Source organism: Mauremys mutica, chromosome 4, assembly GCF_020497125.1.
Source record: "Mauremys mutica isolate MM-2020 ecotype Southern chromosome 4, ASM2049712v1, whole genome shotgun sequence".
NCBI classification, from domain to species: domain Eukaryota; kingdom Metazoa; phylum Chordata; order Testudines; family Geoemydidae; genus Mauremys; species Mauremys mutica.
The window spans coordinates 46,276,622-46,295,493 of record NC_059075.1 but is presented as its reverse complement, the minus strand read 5'-3'; the positions used below and the strand labels follow the sequence as shown (position 1 = coordinate 46,295,493).

General features: G+C 38.9%; 1 protein-coding gene across 5 annotated transcripts in view; it reads right to left on the bottom strand.

Annotated features, from left to right (window-relative positions):
• RALGAPA1 (Ral GTPase activating protein catalytic subunit alpha 1) overlaps positions 1-18,872 on the bottom strand; it is a 265,455-nt gene that overhangs the window by 208,589 nt on the left and 37,994 nt on the right. For all 5 annotated transcript variants that reach the window (XM_045013658.1, XM_045013659.1, XM_045013660.1 and 2 more), the window contains exons 5-10: positions 18,820-18,863; positions 18,027-18,204; positions 14,491-14,606; positions 7,351-7,489; positions 5,234-5,445; positions 3,999-4,238 (exon numbers count right to left, since the gene is read on the bottom strand). In XM_045013658.1, coding sequence (XP_044869593.1) covers positions 3,999-4,238; positions 5,234-5,445; positions 7,351-7,489; positions 14,491-14,606; positions 18,027-18,204; positions 18,820-18,863 — 929 coding nt within the window. The remainder of the gene's footprint in view (positions 1-3,998; positions 4,239-5,233; positions 5,446-7,350; positions 7,490-14,490; positions 14,607-18,026; positions 18,205-18,819; positions 18,864-18,872) is intronic.

The window sequence follows — 18,872 nt, the reverse complement described above, 5'->3', positions numbered from 1 at the left end:
GCCCTTTCTGCCACAGCAGTGCACTGCATGCTCACTGAGGTGGTCATCTACAACAATCCCAAAATCCTTTTCTGAGTTACTGATTCCCAAGACAGTGTCCCATCCCACAGGTATCGCCTGTATTCTTTGTTCCCAGATGCAGTAACCTTGCATTCGGCTGTATTAAAACACATTTTGTAGGATTGTGACCATTTAACTAGGAGATTCAGATCACTCTGTAGTAGCAACCTGTTCTCATTATTTACTATCTCACCACACAGCATGTTATCTGCAAACTGTACAAAGATTTTATATCATCATCTAGATAGTGGATAAAAAATATTGAGTAATATTGGACCCAAAAAATCAATCCCTACAGGACCTTGCTAGTAATGGGGAGACAGCAGTAACTGGGGCCATTCTGAGATCTGTCAGTGAACCAGTTTTTAATCTGTCCAGCACGTGCCCTGTTTGACAAGATCTAATCTTCCATGAAACCATGTTGACTGACATAAGAGGCTAAAAATATACTTTTGTTGACTGAGTTCTGAATTAACCATTCCATTATTTTACTTGGGATTGACATCAGGCTAACCAGTCTATAGTTCCTTTGGTCACCCCTTTTACTCTTTTTTTAAAATATTAAATCTTCCATTACTCAGTTTTCCAAGATGTGTTAAAAATTAACATTGTGGGTAAGGGAAAGCCTCAGCTAGAGCTCCTCAGATAGTCCTGTTAAGACTGTTGTATACAAGTTATCCAAATGTTTAATTTTAGCAGATGCTGACTTGCAACCTCCTTTGTTACACATAGTAGACTTTCTATTCCATCCATAGCATCAGAAGCAGTTGATATAGCCTCCTGTTTTGTATCAGATACAGAACAGAATTATCTACTGAACGTATTTGCCTTTTCTGCATTACTATTTACAATTTTATCATCTGCATCCAGCAATAGACCTATGCCTGACCTAGGGTTCTTTTTGCTCCTAATATGTCAGGGATGGCCAAACCATGCTCATGAGCCACATGTGGCTCTTTTACAGTTAAGTGCGGCTCAAAGAGTCCCCCGCCCCCCATTCTCTGCCTATCAGACTGGGGGGGGGGGTGTTTTGCCTCAGGGCTTCTGACCTCAGGTCAGGTGGTGGGGCTAGGGCTTCTTTCCAGCAGGGAAGGAGGGAGGGATAGCTCAGTGGTTTGAGCATTGGCCTGCTAAACCCAGGGTTGTGAGTTCAATCCTTGAGGGGGCCGCTTAGGGATCTGGGGCAAAAATTGGTCCTGCTAGTGAAGGCAGGGGGCTGGACTCAATGACCTTTCAAGGTCCCTTCCAGTTGTTCTAGGAGATTGGTGTATCTCCAATTATTACCTACTACCTTTTATTACCTACTACCTTTTATTACCTTCAGCCCTGCTCCTGCTGAAGTCCCTAGCTCCGGCAGGTGCACCTCCCCTCCTGCAGAGTTGAAGCCCCTAGCCCCAGCAGATAGCCCCCCACCCCCACTCGCAAGGCTGAAGCCCTGAGCCCCGGCAGATGCACCTGGCTCTTGAACTTCTGAAAATTACTGTACGCAGCTCGAAGGGTCAGTAAGTGTGGCCACCCTGTAATATGTTTTGAAAATACAGTACTTCCTCCCCCCTACTCTGTTGGCCATTGATATTTTCATTTGTCTCATCTGGAGAGTGAGCATGTAAAAGTGGATGGAGCAAGCAGCCAGACACAACCCTAAGGCTGATCTCCCCTTCACATTTCAGGTGGCATGAGAATGGGCTCAACAAGTCTAATAGCCTTTTAAAGCTCAACCCACTCATATCTTCCTAATTTTCTGTGGTCTGAGTGCATTCTAAGGCATAAAGCTCTTTAAAGTAGGGACACTTTTCACCACTTGTCCTAGGTGCTATGCAGACCACTGGAGCTTGATCCCAAGGTGTCTAGGTACCACTGTAATAAGAATAAATACTAAAAATACAGCCCTGAGTGCAAGAAATTTGAACTGAACATGCAATGAAAGAGATCACAGGCATTTAACCAAAAACTACCCACTTTACATGGATGCATTTCCAGAAGAGTGTCTAAATGAACAGCACACCTATTTGAAAATGCAAATTTCAAGATTCAGATGCTTTACTGAGAATAAAGAAAAAGAGTACTTGTGGCACCTTAGAGACTAAAATTTATTTGAGCATAAGCCCACTTCATCGGATACTGAGAATGTTCAGTATGGCATTTTCAAATAGAAACTTAATTTGAACCCAAACTTTTCATATTCAGCTATGGACACACTTCACAGCGAGGCCTACATATTTACACTGCGAGTTTGAAATGCAAATATTTAGGTTGCTTCAGTAAAGTGCAAAATCTAGCAGACAGATTCCACTTCTTGCCATCCTCACTGTATAAATGAAAAACAGAGGAAGGGATTTTTCTAAAACATTCTCAAAGAAAAAAAAGTTCCCACAACTCAGCCCAAATCTGGAACTGACTGCAGCAGCTAAGAAAATGTTATGCTAAAGAAAAAGGAGTTGAACAGATTGCTTATTTGGGCTCCCTCCTCAAATCTGCAATGCCTTCTTCACTAACTTTTTTGAGCATTGTTTGAAGTGTTTTTAATAAATACATCAATCACTTCTTATATAATGTAAAGTTATTTTCCTCCCAATTACACAAGGTTTAGATACTGTTTGAAAACTAAACTTCTCAAATTCTCTTTTTACTGCATTAAACTAAGATGATCAACACATGATTTGATCATCTTAAATGCTCTCATACTAGAGTAAGATACCAAAAAATAAATTAATCGATTCACCTAAAAATATAGTAGAATGATGCATTAGTACTAATTCACACTGACTAGTATTTAAGTTATATTTTAATATCAGAATAGTTTTCATTCATCTTCATGTGAAGTTCAAACATTTTCCAGAGTTTTCAATTTCCCTTCATTGCAATGAAACAGCAAATAGCAATATAACTAATTTGAATGTCAGTTTACCACAGTGAGTAACAACTTCATTTTAACAGCTAATACCCTTCCCTTGCTCTAGCTCCCACCAGTAAATTTTCTTTAAGCAGAACAAATGAAGTAAGTTTCACATTGTATCTTACTGTGTTTTTAACCTTATATGTTGTCAATTTTGTATAATTTATAGGTTCTTACTCACAAGCAACTGGTAAAAGGGCCTCTGAAATCTTAACCTATTTTTATTGTCTGATTAAGATATTCTTTTAAGTGAACTTCATAAAGTCCTACTTAAGCATATACAATTACAGCATCTTACCATTCTTCCACATTACTTCACGGATACTTTTACAGCACTGGTCAAAATATGCAACTGCGTAAAATAGTGCTCTTGTAAAGTTTCATTATACTTTAAATTCTTAGGATCTGTGCATTCACCCTCTTATAGGGAAGACATACAGGAACAGAACTACTCCTTTGCCCACTTCCATTCATCTTTGTTTGATCCTTGCCATTTTTCCAGATTCATAATTAGACAGGGAACAGCTAGGTAATCCAGAAGGAGGATTTTTGGCTCCTTATACAGTTACTACAGTTCACCCAGGTGACTTTGCTAAAATTGTCTGCATTACATGAAGTCAAAGTTATGTCACTCAAGTGATGGAAAAACAAAACAAAACCAGGAACCAGAGGCAGATTTTTCATATTAGTTGTTTTAAATTAGCTTTTGCTTTCCACACACAAGGGAGAGAGTGAGGTGGAAAACAGATGGCAAACTTTGCTGAACAAAAAACAACGTGTTTACCATCGGCCTAAATTAAAAAATAACAGTGTAAATAAAAACAACAAGGAGTCCGGTGGCACCTTGTTGTTTTTGTGGATATAGACTAACATGGCTACCCCCTGATACTTGACACCATGAGTGTAAATAAAAACACAATCAAAGTTTTTACACTTATGTGCACTCTTACTTAACACAACCTATTTGAAACAAAAGCTATAAATATGATCAGGGTTAAAATTAAAACAAAAAAAATTCTTCCATACTTGAGGGTTTCTTTACCTGTCGAAATATCTCTGTAAGAAAGTTTACATTACTTCTTTTAGAAGAAAAGACTTTGCGGACTATTTCAATATCAGTTAGATGCTCTTCATCAATACTACAAAGGCTGGAGGAACTTGGTTCTCTTTCTGTTAGGGTGCTTGTATTAGAATGAGATTGTTCTGGCTCTGCATTTCTATCCGGTCTATCAGCACTGTCGTTTTTACTGTCTTCTCTAGAAGCCATGCTAGCAGCTGCTCTCTGAAACAAAAGAGCAAGAAAATAGTTCTAGTAATATAATTTGAATACAATTCTTAAAAACAGCACAGAGAATTCTGCAGACAGACAATGTGAGAAATAAGTATCTCAAAGCACTACATATCTACTAGGTTATGTAGAAAGTTAGTGGTTGTCTAAAGCCAGTTAAAGTACAGATCTCAAGCACAAGGGAGTCCAGTTATTGTCCAGTCAGATCAATGACCTCTACTAAGAACTCTAATCTGTGTTTCCTTCATTCAGTTTGCTAACCTATAATTTGACATTTCTTGGGAGTATTTAGAAGTATTATCACAAACAACCTAGTCTTACAAAACCTCAGCAAACAGAGCCACTGAAGTCAAATAGAATTTGGATTGCTGGACTGGGCTTTAAGGGAAACTGAGCATATCACCCTATGCAGAGAAATTACTGTAGATTTACTTCAACAATTCACTAAAAAATAATTTACAGATAAAAACATTTCTTTAGGTGAATGAAAACAGTACTTCACAATATATTTCTATTATTTTGGTAGAAAAACCAAAGATTTAAATATTTGGCGATTCTTTCCAAATTGGATTCAGGTCTTGATATTTCATTTAAAAAACAAACAAATAGCCTTTCTTCAATTAGCTAAAACCAAAAAGTATGTCTACACAGCCGACGCAGTGCTTTAACATGGCTGTGTAATCACGGCGCCAGTGCTGGGAGAGAGCTCTCCCAGTGCTGTAATAAAACCACCTCCGTGAGGGAAATAGCTCCCAGCACTGTAGCACTATCTACACTGCCACTTTACAGTATTGAAACTTGCATCAATCAGGGGGTGGTTTTTTTCAAACTCCTAAGCGAAGAAAGTTTCAGCGCTGTAAGTGGCAGTGCAGACAAGGCCTAAGAGAAACATACAGTGGTAGAATTTCAGTGTTGACATCACAACAGAAGACTACTAAGAAGTCTTTCAAAATGGAGAAAAACTATTTGAAATGTGCATTTGGTGATACCTGAATATTCTTTGGCACAATTTCACCACCTTCCATCCCAGGAATATGAGGCCCTGTATGAGGTTTTGGCTCAAGCCAGAAAGATACCAGCCATCGAATGACAATAACACGAGCCTTAAGGAAAGGTTCCTTTGTGCAATATATTGCTTCATTGGTTTCAGCATCTTTCTTTACCATTACATAGTGCGGCTTTGGTCTCATTTGTGGTATCTCTGTGATGAAAATCAAGCATTTTAAAATTAGTGTCAGAAGAAAGGCCTACCACCTCAAAGCCCTATCCAACCCAATTGAAATCCCAGGATTTCTTGGTTTTTGAAACTCCCAGTGCAGCACAATCATTGATTCCTCAAGGGGATGGGACAGAGTCTCTCAATAGCAAGTAAAAGGGTAGAGCATTAAGCTTCAAAAGGCAGCCCCTGGAAATTGTATTATTGGCCTAGAAGGCTGCAAATATTTCCTATTGGATGAACTGGTCCATTTACCTTTTCTTTAAGCTCTCAAACAATTCTTAACAAATAAAGCTTAATTTATACAGTGCCTTTCTATCCAGATGATTCCCTAAGCCGTTTTAAAATTATGTACTCTATTGAGGAATTCTATAGCCTGCCGCTGATATGGAATGAAACCCAGCAAAATTTTAACAGCAAACAGCAACACTACACCACTGTTCAGAACAAAAAGTAAAGGAAACCACCTTCCAATTAAAACTACTTGAGCAATTTTAAGTGCCAGAATGCAATTACCCAAACTGGACTTTGGCCCAAACAAGCACAGCATTTTCATTTAGGGTGAGAAGAAACTGTCGTAGGTTTATTTAGAAATGAAAAGTTGTTTATAATTGATCAAATGGGTTATTGAGCAACAATTCATAGATGAAGTAATTTTGCAAAGGGTTATTTTCATACCACTTAAGTCCTGTGGTTGAACCTATGTTGATATAGATCCACAGTTCCAGCACCCCTAGCATGGTGGGTTCAGGGCCTCTATTCTAGTCCACAAGCTTTAACAGCAGTTTTGAGGAACATGCAACAGCCCTTGCTGACCTTTGTGGAGGCCAGCAAGTGGGAGGAAAGTATGTGGCATGCATATCACCTCCCCAACTTATAGGCTGTGTTTAAATTAGGATGTAAAGGTGTGTTGTTAAATTGTGTTAGCTAGCTCAATCTAACCAACACCTTTTAAAACTCTAGTTAACCCAGGGAAGTTATATTTTAACATATGCAAAAATTGTCAATTTAGAGCTTGGGAGATGCCAAGCTCTTAACATGACCAGCTTAGCACATGATAACACATAATTTGCATTGTCTTGACTTTAGACGGTATTATGGAGTCCAACTGATCTGGCTCCGTGTCAATGGAGTGGATGTTACCCAACGAGCAACACTGCTAATTTCTTTTGGACCCACAGAAATAACAGGTTTTTTCCTCTTCTAAATGTAATTTATTCATGATTCAGGGTGCATTAAGTTTGATTTTTTTTTTTAAACTTGGTTTTTAGTGCAGTGAGTGTATCCAAATGACTTATATGGTTTAGATGGAACAGCAGACTTCCTCCTGGGATAGAAGCTTGGCTCTACGATTGGCTCACCTAGAAGCTGAAGAGTGAGTAACTTTTTGGAGAAGAGGAATTTAAGACAAACTTGAAAGGATCTTGTCTAATTTTTAGAAACCTTTGATTAAGTGGATGGAAATAGATAATGCTTTCCTTTCCCCTCACTGACCTTGATCCTTCTACTCCTTTCCCTCCCATCCCATTCCTTTATATTTTGTTCTTTAAGTTATTCCCTTCTGTTGTCCCCAGATTTTAGGAACGTGGGGTGAAATCAAACTATAAATTAAAAAAAGATTTTTTTAAGTATGTAAGAATTACTGTAATTTATTTAAAGTGAACCAGAGCAATACAGCATCCTGGCTCTTAAATAATTAAAAAAAGAGAGGTCAAGTGGTGTTTCCATTAATACAGGTGAACTCAATAGAACTGAAAACATACATTGTAGATAAAGGCCACATTTCATAACAGATCCAAGTTCTCTGCAGGCAGCATCACTCAAAAAAGCTGTCTATATTGTAAATTACAAAATGTTTAAGCATCTGTAAAATCATTAAACAACACTTACCAAGTACAGGGTTATACAAACTGGTCTCCTTACAGATGTTTGGAAAAATATAAGGCAAGTAATATTTTTTAAAATATGAAAACAAGAATGAAAATCCCTTTTCTTGGTTTTCCTTGTTCTTCCATTCTAAACTCTTGACCTTAAAGAAAAAAATAAATTTTTTTGAGGTTTAAATATGGGAAATATTGAAACAAATATTTCAAGTATATCAAATGTTTCAGAACTTTGCTGCAGTGTTGTTTTTTAAGTTGTCAAAAGTCAAACAAATTTCAGTTTTAATTAAGTTAAATTAAAGGTCAAATGCATTTTCAAGACTTGCTAAACAGAGCAAAGATAAAATAAGAGGAAAGATCCTATTGCTTAATTATACAAGAGAGATGATTATATTAGGACTGGACTGTATGCATTTTAATAATTATGTTACATTTTCAAAATGGTGGGAGAGACTGGCTAGCTGAGAGATTAAGACGACTATGCAAAGCTTTTCCTCTAAGCTTTAGATTCAGCAGAATACTTAACCATATACGTAATTTTAAGCACATGTAGAATCCCACTGAAATCAGAGATTACACATACTTTTAAGAGTATCAAGCCTGAAGTGACCCCTCCAGAAGTTTAAGTTGTAGTAAATCATCCTTCTGTTTCAAAGTTACCTTATAAAATATAAAAATATATTTGTGCTTACCTAAAAAATTCCTCTTTTTTGTGCAATAATGTCCAGAGATCTGTTACAATGGGTACTTCAGCCTGCCTGCAGCTCAAGAGCAAAACCAGACCTGTCAATCACTGACAGCCAGGGTATGTTCTGCTTTCTGAAGTTCCTTCCAGTTCAGGTAACTTCTACAGCCAGGATAATTCAAATATGCTTTCTTAAATTACAGATTGAGTAAATATGCTTTGAGAAAAAACAAATCAATTTCTCCTACTGCAGAATATGGTAAATTCGACCTACTGACAACATACCCAAATCCTTGAATATCAGTTTACATCTCTGTCCTGGGTAATCCACTTGTCTCCAGAATAGATCTGTGGACCTTATTACTCAAAGAAGGAAATTTTCAGGTAAGCACTGAAAAGCTTTCCTCTTGTTCTTCATCCTAAAGTCCACAGACCCATTACAATGGGATTTTCAGAGCAGTGCCCTTTCAGGGATTATCCTTCAGATATGGACATCCAAAACAAGATACACCTCTACCTTGGTATAACGCTGTCCTCGGGAGCCAAAAAAAATCTTACTGCGTTATAGGTGAAACTATGTTATATCGAATTTGCTTTGATCCAGCAGAATGCGCAGCCCCGCCCCTCCGGAGCGCTACTTTACCACGTTATATCTGAATTCGCGTTATATCAGGTAGCGTTATATTGAGGTAGAGGTGTACTTGTATACAATCTCTCTCCTCTATCTAGTCGAGGGCAGTAAGACACCGAGAACTCTTCTGCAAAAGAAAGTTAGTGGCATTGGCTATGATTGGATGACCAATCTGCAGAATTTGGTCAACTGATGGCCATTTGCAGATCTCAGTACAGGACTATTCTGCTCTGCGCTTGTGAGTGCTCTTAAGAACAGGACTCTGGTTCTTAATTGAAGCAGGAACTGTTCTTGAATTTACTCATGGAATGGATGCCATGACACAATTATGAACAGTTCCTGTCTGAATTAAAGGTATAATAATGGGACTTCGTTAGAGAAAGCTCCCAACCCGAAATAAAAATAAATAAATAAATAAAAAACCACCACACCCCTCATTGGGAAGCCTACTCTAATGAATAGCAAATATGATGACACTTCCTTCAGAGATTCAATCTGGGTAGTGCTGGAAGATGCAGAATGAGGTTCCAAGAACATACTGAGTGACCTTGCAGAGTTGGAATAAGGTGGATGCCCAAATGAAGCATTTAATATTGGATTGCACAAAACTTCCTTTTCATTAAAATATTGAGAATATTATACCTGAGCTTAGCAGAATTTGATTTTTATAATTTCTACAAATAAAAATAAATATTCATGTTAAGCTTTTTTTTATTTTTATGGATTTTAAATGTTCACAGTTGTGGAAAATTATGGGGAGGACAGTCAAGGAGGTGATTAGACAATGAATGTTGAGATTGTTTCTGTGACACCACATCATCAGGGCCATCTTCATCATGTTAACATTCTCCTCAAATAAGATCTTGTGCCCAATAGTATTCATCCTCCACAGGCCTATGACTGACTTTCCTGGCACCATGTGTTTGTTTAACCTGAATCAAAAGATAGTTCAGGAACCAAATCACTCTATATATTCTTCAGTTTTCTCTCTACAGAACCGTGACAAAAATGTTTTCCAGGAAGAGATAAGTGAATTTCAGTCTTCTCTAAAGCCAATAATATTGCTACCATGATCCCAGAGACAAACCCTGGAATCACACATCAGTTCAAATGATAATGATCAAATTTGGGAAAAGAAAAAGGCTGCCACCTGTCTGAACAACATAAGAATTGTCTGAGGATGATAAAATAGGAATTCTTGAAGAAAAATCTCCTTTAGGAACTTATTTAGATGATTCAGCTGTGCCCTGTTTGTTCTCAATTCCCAGAGAACAGAAATAGTATGGGGAGAGGGTTTTAATGCTCTGATCTGAAGAAAGATTATGGATTATTTCGTTCATGTAGTGGCCTTTCCATGGGTTGAGACTGGGAAAGGGACAGAGCTGTTTCTAAAATTCTTGCACAGCTCCACAGGGTCTCCCCTCTGGACAATATCCAGTGACCCCATCTGATCAAAGCTATACAGATAGCTTTAGTATTCCCTAACTGAGAAAGCCTGGCATCACATGAGGTCTTACCCCACATGGAGCTGGTTAGGAGGCCTGCAAGTATCTCTGAATAGAGATGAGCAAGAGAGATCAGTTACTGACCCTCCACTTGTTCTAGCTACTTCTTACAAAAAGATATATTTTCTCCTGTTGTGCTTCAGACTGCTTCAATTTCCCATATCACCAGTATTCCTTTCCGCAGTACCTGGCAGGAGTCAGGATTGTAAACTGACTTTACTGATAACTCAATAGTCTCAGCTTTCAACTGTATCACTCAGACAGCTGGGAATTGATTTGTCTGAGTGCCTTACACCAAGAACCAGAGACCCATATATGCCTGCATGAAACAAATTTGAATCCAATTTCACTCACTTTTTATCCAGGGAGACGCTCTTGGTCACACAATTTTGAGTCCCAAAAAGACCATATTACTTGTAATTAGGGCTGTCAATTAATCAGTTAACTCACATGATTAACTCAAAAAATTAATTGCATTGTTAAATGACAGAACACCAATTGAAATTAAATATTTTCAGATGTTTTTCTACATTTTCAAATACATTGATTTCTATTACAACATAGAATACAAAGTGTACACTGCTCACTTTATTATTTTTGATTAAATATTTGCACTGTAAAAAAAGAAACAGTATTTTTCAGTTCACCTCATACAAGTACTGTATGCAATCTCTACCATGAAAGTGCAATTTACAAATGCAGATTTTTTTTTTGTTACATAACTGCTCTCAAAAACAAAACAATGTAAAACTTTAGCGCCTATAAGTCCACTGAGTCCTACTTCTTGGACAGCCAATCGCTAAGACAGACAAACTTGGTTACAATTTGCAGGAGATAATGCTGCCTGCTTCTTGTTTACAATATCACCTGAAAGTGAGAACAGTCATTCGCATTTTGTAGCCAGCATCGCAAGGTACTTTTGTGCCAGATATGCTAAACATTCGTATGCCCCTTCATGCTTTGGCCACTATTCCAGAGGATAAGCGTCCATGCTGATGATGCTCGTTAAAATATAATGAGTTAATTAAATTTGTGACTGTACTCCTTGGGGGAGAACTGTATGTCTCCTGCTCTGTTTTACACACATTCTGCCATATATTTCATGTTATAGCAGTCTCGGATGATGACCCAAGCACATGTTTGTTTTAAGAACACTTTCCCAGCAGATTTGACAAAACGCAGAAGAAGATACCAATGTGAGATTTCTAAAAATAGCTACAGCACTCAACCCAAAGTTTAAGAATCAGAAGTGCCTTCCAAAATCTGAGAGGGACAAGGGGTTGAGCATGCTTTCAGAAGTCTTAAAAGAGCAACACTCAGATGTTGAAACTACAGAACTCAAACCACCAAAAGAGAAAATCAACCTTCTGCTGGTGACATCTGACACAGATGATGGAAATGAACATGCATTGGGGCGCTCTGCATTGGATCGTTGTCAAGCAAGAACCCATCATCAACATGGACGCATGTCCTATGGAATGGTGGTTGAAGATGAAGGGACATATGAATCTTTAGCACATAAATATCTTGCGACGCCAGCTACAACAGTGCCAGGCCAATGCCTGTTCTCGCTTTCAGGTGACATTGTAAACAAGAAGCAGGCAGCATTATCTCCTGCAATTGTAACCAAGTTTGTTTGTCTGAGCAACTGGCTGAAGTAGGACTGAGAGGACTTGTAGGCTCTAAAGTTTTACATTGCTTTATTTTTCAGTATTTATTTTTGTATATAATTCTACATGTGTACGTTCAAGTTTCATGATAAAGAGATTGCACTACAGTACTTGTATAAGGTGATTTGAAAAATACTATTTCTTTTGTTTTTTACAGTTCAATTATTTGTAATAAAAAATAAATATAAAGTGAGCACTATATACTTTGTATTCTGTGTTGTAACTGAAATCAATATATTTGAAAATGTAGACAACATCCAAAAATATTAAGCAATAATGGAATACCATTTATTTAAACAACGCAATTAATCGCAATTAATTTTTTTAATGGTGCAATTAATTTTTTTACTCGCTTGACAGCCCTACTTGCAATATTATCCACCCATGTTAGCACTGCTTGTAAAAGTATGCAGGGGCATTTAGGGAGTCAGAGGACTTGTTTATTTTTGTTGTACTAATTACACCTGGAAGTTTTCATGCCCCACAGAGGGGACTGAAATTATGCCAGTCCACGCATGGCTGCCTTTGAAAGGCCTGTATAGTGAAGAGAGTACTCTTTCAGTTAAAAATCCTGAGTCACTGCTCAGGATAGCCACATTTATAGGATACCACATTACATTTTAACTAGTACACAAATTGGGAACCTGCTAGGGTGACCAGATGTCCTGATTTTGTGGGGGCAGTCCCGATATTTGGGGCTTTTTTTAATATGGGCTCCTATTACCCCCTACCTCCGTCCCAATTTTTCACATTTGCTATCTGGTCACCCTAGAACCTGCTGGCCTTATAAAATGGAGGCTGAGAAAGAATGAAAAAAAATGGCAAGCCAAGAAACTCTTTACTGCCTGCTGACTCTTCCAGATCTGGGATGCTGCCTCTCTCATCACTCCATAACCATCTGCTCAGGGGAGCAAGTAGAGGCAGTAGTGAGGCAGGTTTTTGTTCCCAGTTTCCCTGGACATTAGGCCCTAGTGACCCACAATGACAGCTGGGAATGATAGCCCAATACTTTCCCATTCTTTTAGGTATGGCAGGAAATTCCTGCCCCACTATTACATCCTTCCAGGCTACATGAGAAAGAATATATAGCTATAGCTTGCCTTGGGCATTTGTAGACCCACTAAGTTTAGTTTCACAGTGAATTCTTGCCTCACGATCAATCCTCTGGTGTTTAGATATATTATTTGATTCTCAGCTGATTTGGACTGGAGGTCTTTTTCCCTTAGGAGAAAGAATTCTCTTGGGAGGTTCAGGGATGGGTGCACACCTACAGGAATCAGCATATGTTTATGGCCTGGTCTTTTCTGCTCTGATCTGCCATGCTGCACTCTGTGGAGCTGAGCAGGGGAAACAGGCACTGACGATTATCTGCTCTGCTGCACTCAGTAAGGTGAGCAGGGGAAACACAATGGATTTGTTTTCCCTTTCAGAGTCTGTTCCCATAAGCTTGATTCAGAGGCAGTATGAAATCACGCTCAGAAGACTCCAAAAATATTTCAAGAGGCTAGTGATCTCCCTGTTCTCCAAGAGGCTTGATTTGTTTCCTCTCCCACAAATGAGCCCCTCCTGATTGCCTCAAGAAAGGTACTGACTCCGCAGAACTAGATCCCTCTCTGTTGAATGGAATTTACATGGATCAGAGAAGTCTGTTTTCCCAGGAGGTCTGAGCCTCAGACATGAATTGGGATTGCTAGGGGAGCAGAGTTAGAGATGGCAGCTGAGCCCAAAAGCCCCTTACTGCATTCACTGGCATCAGCAGTGTCCAGTGCCCTCTAGCCTCTGTTCAGCGAAGAGGAGGCAGTTGAGCTCCACAGTCAGAGGTCTGGTTGATGGGCTATAGGACTCAGGTGCGATCTTCCATCTGGCAGTCTGTTCTTTTGGCTTCACTTCCCTCATGTACTTTGAGGATAAAAGGACTGGCTGCCCCAGAGCAAATTCTTTTCCAATCCTGCCTGGCTCATCTCCTTCCCTGGGAAATGAAGGGAGCTAAGGTGACCCTGCCCAGCTTGTGCTGGGAGGGTAAAACTGCATCCTGCCTGCAAAGCCAGCAGAGCTCTCCAACAACACGCTTCATCCCCATATCGAGTAAGACCCTTTTGCCTCTGGGTTTTCCTCAACCTAGCATACTCCCTGAAGCCTGCAAGGGCATCAGCTGAGGAAAACACCTCAATAGCAAAAGTGGAGCGGAGGGGACAGTCTCCCCAAAAATCCAATGAAAACTTAGGGACACAGCTAGGAATTAGACACATTACTGAACTAAACTGTTAGTCTAAACATTTGAAATAAAGTTTGAAATTTTTCCTCAGAAAAGCTTGGCAGCAGGTAAAGTTGGGCTGAGCCCATCAGCCACATGGGGGCACAAAAAACTGGCGGGAACTTCCAGAGGCCAAGCATTCCCCTCCTATCAGTGACTGACAGGTCTGGTTCTGCTCCCAAGTTTTAAGCGGGCTGAAGTATCCACTACGATTGATCTGTGGACCTTGGCACAAACAAGAAATGGACACTTTCTGAAAGTATATTTTCTATAAGGTACGCTCTTGGAAGGCGAAACAAAATAATTCATCATTCCCGCGTATGTTTATGGTGCTGTTGGTCCATTACAGTAGATGGACAAAAAATAGTTACTTTTCTTCTGTTTGCAACCTATGGAACATACCTGAATTACTATGTATTTCAAAAGTGCTTCTAGAAAGTAGCTTGTAAGATCTTCTTGTCCTTTATCTCCTGATTGTGGAGGGACAAGTGGAGTAATTTCCTCTACAGTTACTTGCGCTGTCCAAAAATGAAAAATAGTTAATTAAGATACTGGAACAAATTACTAAACCATCAATTTGTAAGCACCTAGAAGGCAACAGGGAGATATATAACGGCCAACATAGATTTGTCAAAAACAAACCATGACAAACTAATTTGATTTCCTTTTTATGAGACAGGTGGATAGGAGGCAATCAACAAATGTGATTTATCTTGATTTGAGTAAATTCTTTGACACAGTCCCACATGACATTCTCATAAGCCTACTAGTGAAATGTGGTCTATATGAAAATTATTACAAGGGTGGTGCGCAAATAGTTGAAAAACTATACCCAAACAATACACACCTCTACCCCGATATAATGCAACCCAATAGAACACAAATTTGGATATAACGCGGTAAAGCAGCGCTCCGGGGGGGCGGGGCTGCGTGCTCCGGCGGATCAAGGCAAGTTCGATATAACACGGTTTCACCTATAACGCAGTATGATTTTTTGGCTCCCGAGGGGTACGTCTTCACTACCCGCCGGATCGGCGGGTAGCAATCGATTTCTCGGAGTTCAATATATCGCATCTAGATGAGACGCGATATATCGAACCCCGAACATGCTCCTGTCGACTCCGGAACTCCACCAATGCAAATGGCAGTACGGAGTCGACATGGGGAGCCGCGGACATCAATCCCGCGCCGTGAGGACGGTAAGTAATTTGAGCTAAGGTACTTCGACTTCAGCTACGCTATTCATGTAGCTGAAGTTGCGTACCTTAGATCGACATCCCACCCCCGTAGTGTAGACCAGACCGAGGACAGTTATATCGGGGTAGAGGTGTAGTTATCAATGGTTCACTATTAAGGTGGGAGGACGTATCGACAAGGGTCCCACAAGAGTCTGTCCCGAGTCTGGTACTACTTAATATTTTCATTAATGATGTGGATAATGGGGTGGAGAGTATGCTTATAAAATTGCTAATGACACCAACCTAGGAGGGCTTGAAAGCCTTAGGAGGACAGGATAAGAATTCAACACACCCTTGACAAATTGGGGAACTGGTCTGAAATCAACAAGATCAAATTCAATAGAGAGAAGTGCAAAGTACTAAACTAAGGAAGGAAAAATCAAATGTAACAAATACAAATTGGAGAATAGCTGGTTAGGAAATAGTACTGCAGAAAAGGATCTAGGAATTATAGGGGATCACAAACTGAATGAAAGTGAACAAATGATGCAGTTGTGAATAAGGCTAATACAATTCTGGGGTGTATTAACAGAAGTGTTGTATGCAATACACTGTGGATAATTGGTCTGCTCTACTTGGCACTGGTGAGATCTCAGCTGGAGTAGCATGTCCAGTTTTGGATACCCACTTTAGGAAAGATGAGGACAAAATGGAAAGAGTCCAGAAGAGAGCTACAAAAATTATAGAAGCTTTAGAAAAACTGAACTATGAAGAAACTGGGCATGGTTAGTCTTGAGAAAAAATTGACTGAGGGGGGAAAATCAGATATCAGTCTTCAAATATATTAAGGGCTATTATAAAGAGGATGGAGATCAACTGTTGTCCATGTCCACTGAAGGTAGGACAAGAAGTAATGGGCTTAATCTGTAGCAAGGGAGATTTAGGTTAGATATTGGGAAAAACGTTCTAACTATGAGGAAATTTAAGGTCTAGGATACATGCTACAAGAGAGATTGAGGAATTCCCATCACTGGAGGTTTTTAAGAACAGGTTAGATAAACACCTATCAGGCATAGATTAGTTATGTCTGGTCCTGCCTCAACGCAGGGGAATGGATGAAGTGACCTTTCATGGTCTCTTCCAGCACTATATTTCTACAGTACATTTCATCAATAAATATATTGTTTCCCTTAATTTGTGTTTGCCTCCAAAATTATGACAAACAGGTGTTGGAAAATTGGCTGCTCAAAACAAAATCAAATACAAATTACAACCAAAAATCCTACCCCGAGAGTGATTCAAATTTTAAAAACTTTGCCAATAAGTCCTCTACAAGTTGTCTTATCATGCCCTTTGTACTTTTTTCACTTTTATGTGGTAAGCACACATCAATCATCATTATCATCAAGGCTATCTGTGCTTACTTTTGAATACTTATTTTATTAAATCTATGTGCTCAGTCCCTATTTTAAAAATCTGTTATCGTTCCATTTTGGAATTTTCCTTGTTTCGCTTGATTTTATGGATTTCACACTTTTGTTTTAAGGAACTAAAATATCTATCCTATGGTTCTTTCAGTTGTTCTTTCATTAGTCAGTATCCTAAACCTGTTTTATGATTATTGTTGCTGCTTTTAGATTTTAGTTACATGTTTATTTAAAAACTCTCCAATTACATTTGTTCAGTGCTTTGCTATTTTGTACTCTTGTAATCAAAGCTTGAGCATTTTTTCCAGCTCCTCCTCCTCCATAATTCTTTGCTGCCTAACAGCATGTAAGTCCTGCCCTGCTTGTTCCTCCTTTCCCATTGTTTTGGACACTGCAAGACGATAGACACGACAACAAGAACCTCTGGGGTCCCTGGCACAATCTGCACTATGGGGCTGCTCTGAAGCTGCAACCCCTGGAAGCCCTGGGGTCCCCAGTAGCACAACAGGATAACTGCTGGGAAACCAAGCGTGGCCTATGGTGTTTCACTGGAAGTTCATTGAAATGGATATATTTCCACAAAATATTTTACTTTTGACAAATCAAGTTTCTAATAAAAGCCCGTTTTCTCAGAAAATTCTGACCAGGTCTAGTTACAATAACCAATATGAGAGGAGATGATGCTATGAATCTGTTTTTTTTGAAAAGGTGAAGTTGAAATAGATCTTCATACAGGGGTCTTATGGAGTTAGTGATACAGCTACAGGTATAAATGTTGCTCCGAGTGATCTGCAGAACTCCTTGTCCCAAGAAATCATTGAGACTAAGAATCTAGTAGGAATCAAAAGATCATCCATATGAATATAATGAAAATATCCAGTTGCCTTAGCTAGTATAAAAATTATGTCATAAAAGGATATAAACCCTTATGCCTTAGGGCACAAGGCTGCAGTTAGAGGTTACAGTTTCTCCTATGGGCAGGTTATTCTATAATTGTCCAGTATGGTGGTTCATAAGCCTCTCTCTCTTGAATATCAGGTACTGGACACTGTAAAGATACTGGATTAGATAAACCACTGCTCTGCTGCAGTAAAGCAACACATATGTTCCTAAGAGATTTGGGAAGAGAAAGAAGGGTCAGGGTCAAGAATGACACCAGGATCCTAGAAGGCCTGAGCACAGCTGCACTCATTAGTGGTTCCATAAGCCCCATGGGTAACAGAAAGCATGTCAGATGACTTACATTAGTTATTTCTACAGTACCTGAGCAATGGAAAAAAGTTAGTGAAATGGAACCATGTAAAGAACTGGGTAATGTTACTAAATTACTTACTTTCTTGAACATTAAGTGGAGGGTTAATGAGATTATCTAGTGTTCGAGGTCCATACTCAGATTGTGGTGATGAAAATCCAGGAATTAAGCAAGAAAACATACATAGCTGTTCTTTACTACAGTTATTCTGAAGTGCTTGCAACCACAAGAGGAAGAGACGCACACCTTCTCGACGGATCTTAAAAGGGGAAAAAGGGAGTTTGTTTGTCAGACTCTTTGCTTTTTAAGCTGCATTACACTCTAGTGTGTAGACTTGCAAATAGCTTCCTTACATATGCATACAAATAAACAAAAGGATCAGGTCTGTAGAGTACAAAAGTGCTATTTTTGCACAATCTCTCCCTTTCAATAAAGAACTGCAGCACAGAGGGCATGTCATCAATACTCTTTTCTTCAAAAGTAATCAAAGTGTTACAAAATATATTTCTTAAAAATTATTGGATCTTTCTGCTCATAACCAAAACTATGATAGAAAAAGACTGAAGTCTCATATTATATAAATGAACCAAAAACTATTCCTCTCCCCATATAAAGTAAAAATTAGGACTTCTTTCCTCTTGAAAGCAAAAACTAAAGCGTCAATCCTGCAAACACTATGCACCTGTTTACCTCTATGTGACTTCTGAAGGTACGAAACCAGGCGCATAGAAGTTAACAGGTTCAGGGCCTATTATGAACGTAATCAATCTTGTTAGTCAGTGTTATTGTTTTTGTGCCAGTGATTATTCTAAGAAAAACAACATATACACATCAAAAATGCAAAAGCAAAGATATATGTATTTATTTTCCTTACCTTTAAGGAATTTCCGGTGTGAAGGAGTTTCTTTAAAATCAAGCCTGAAAGGA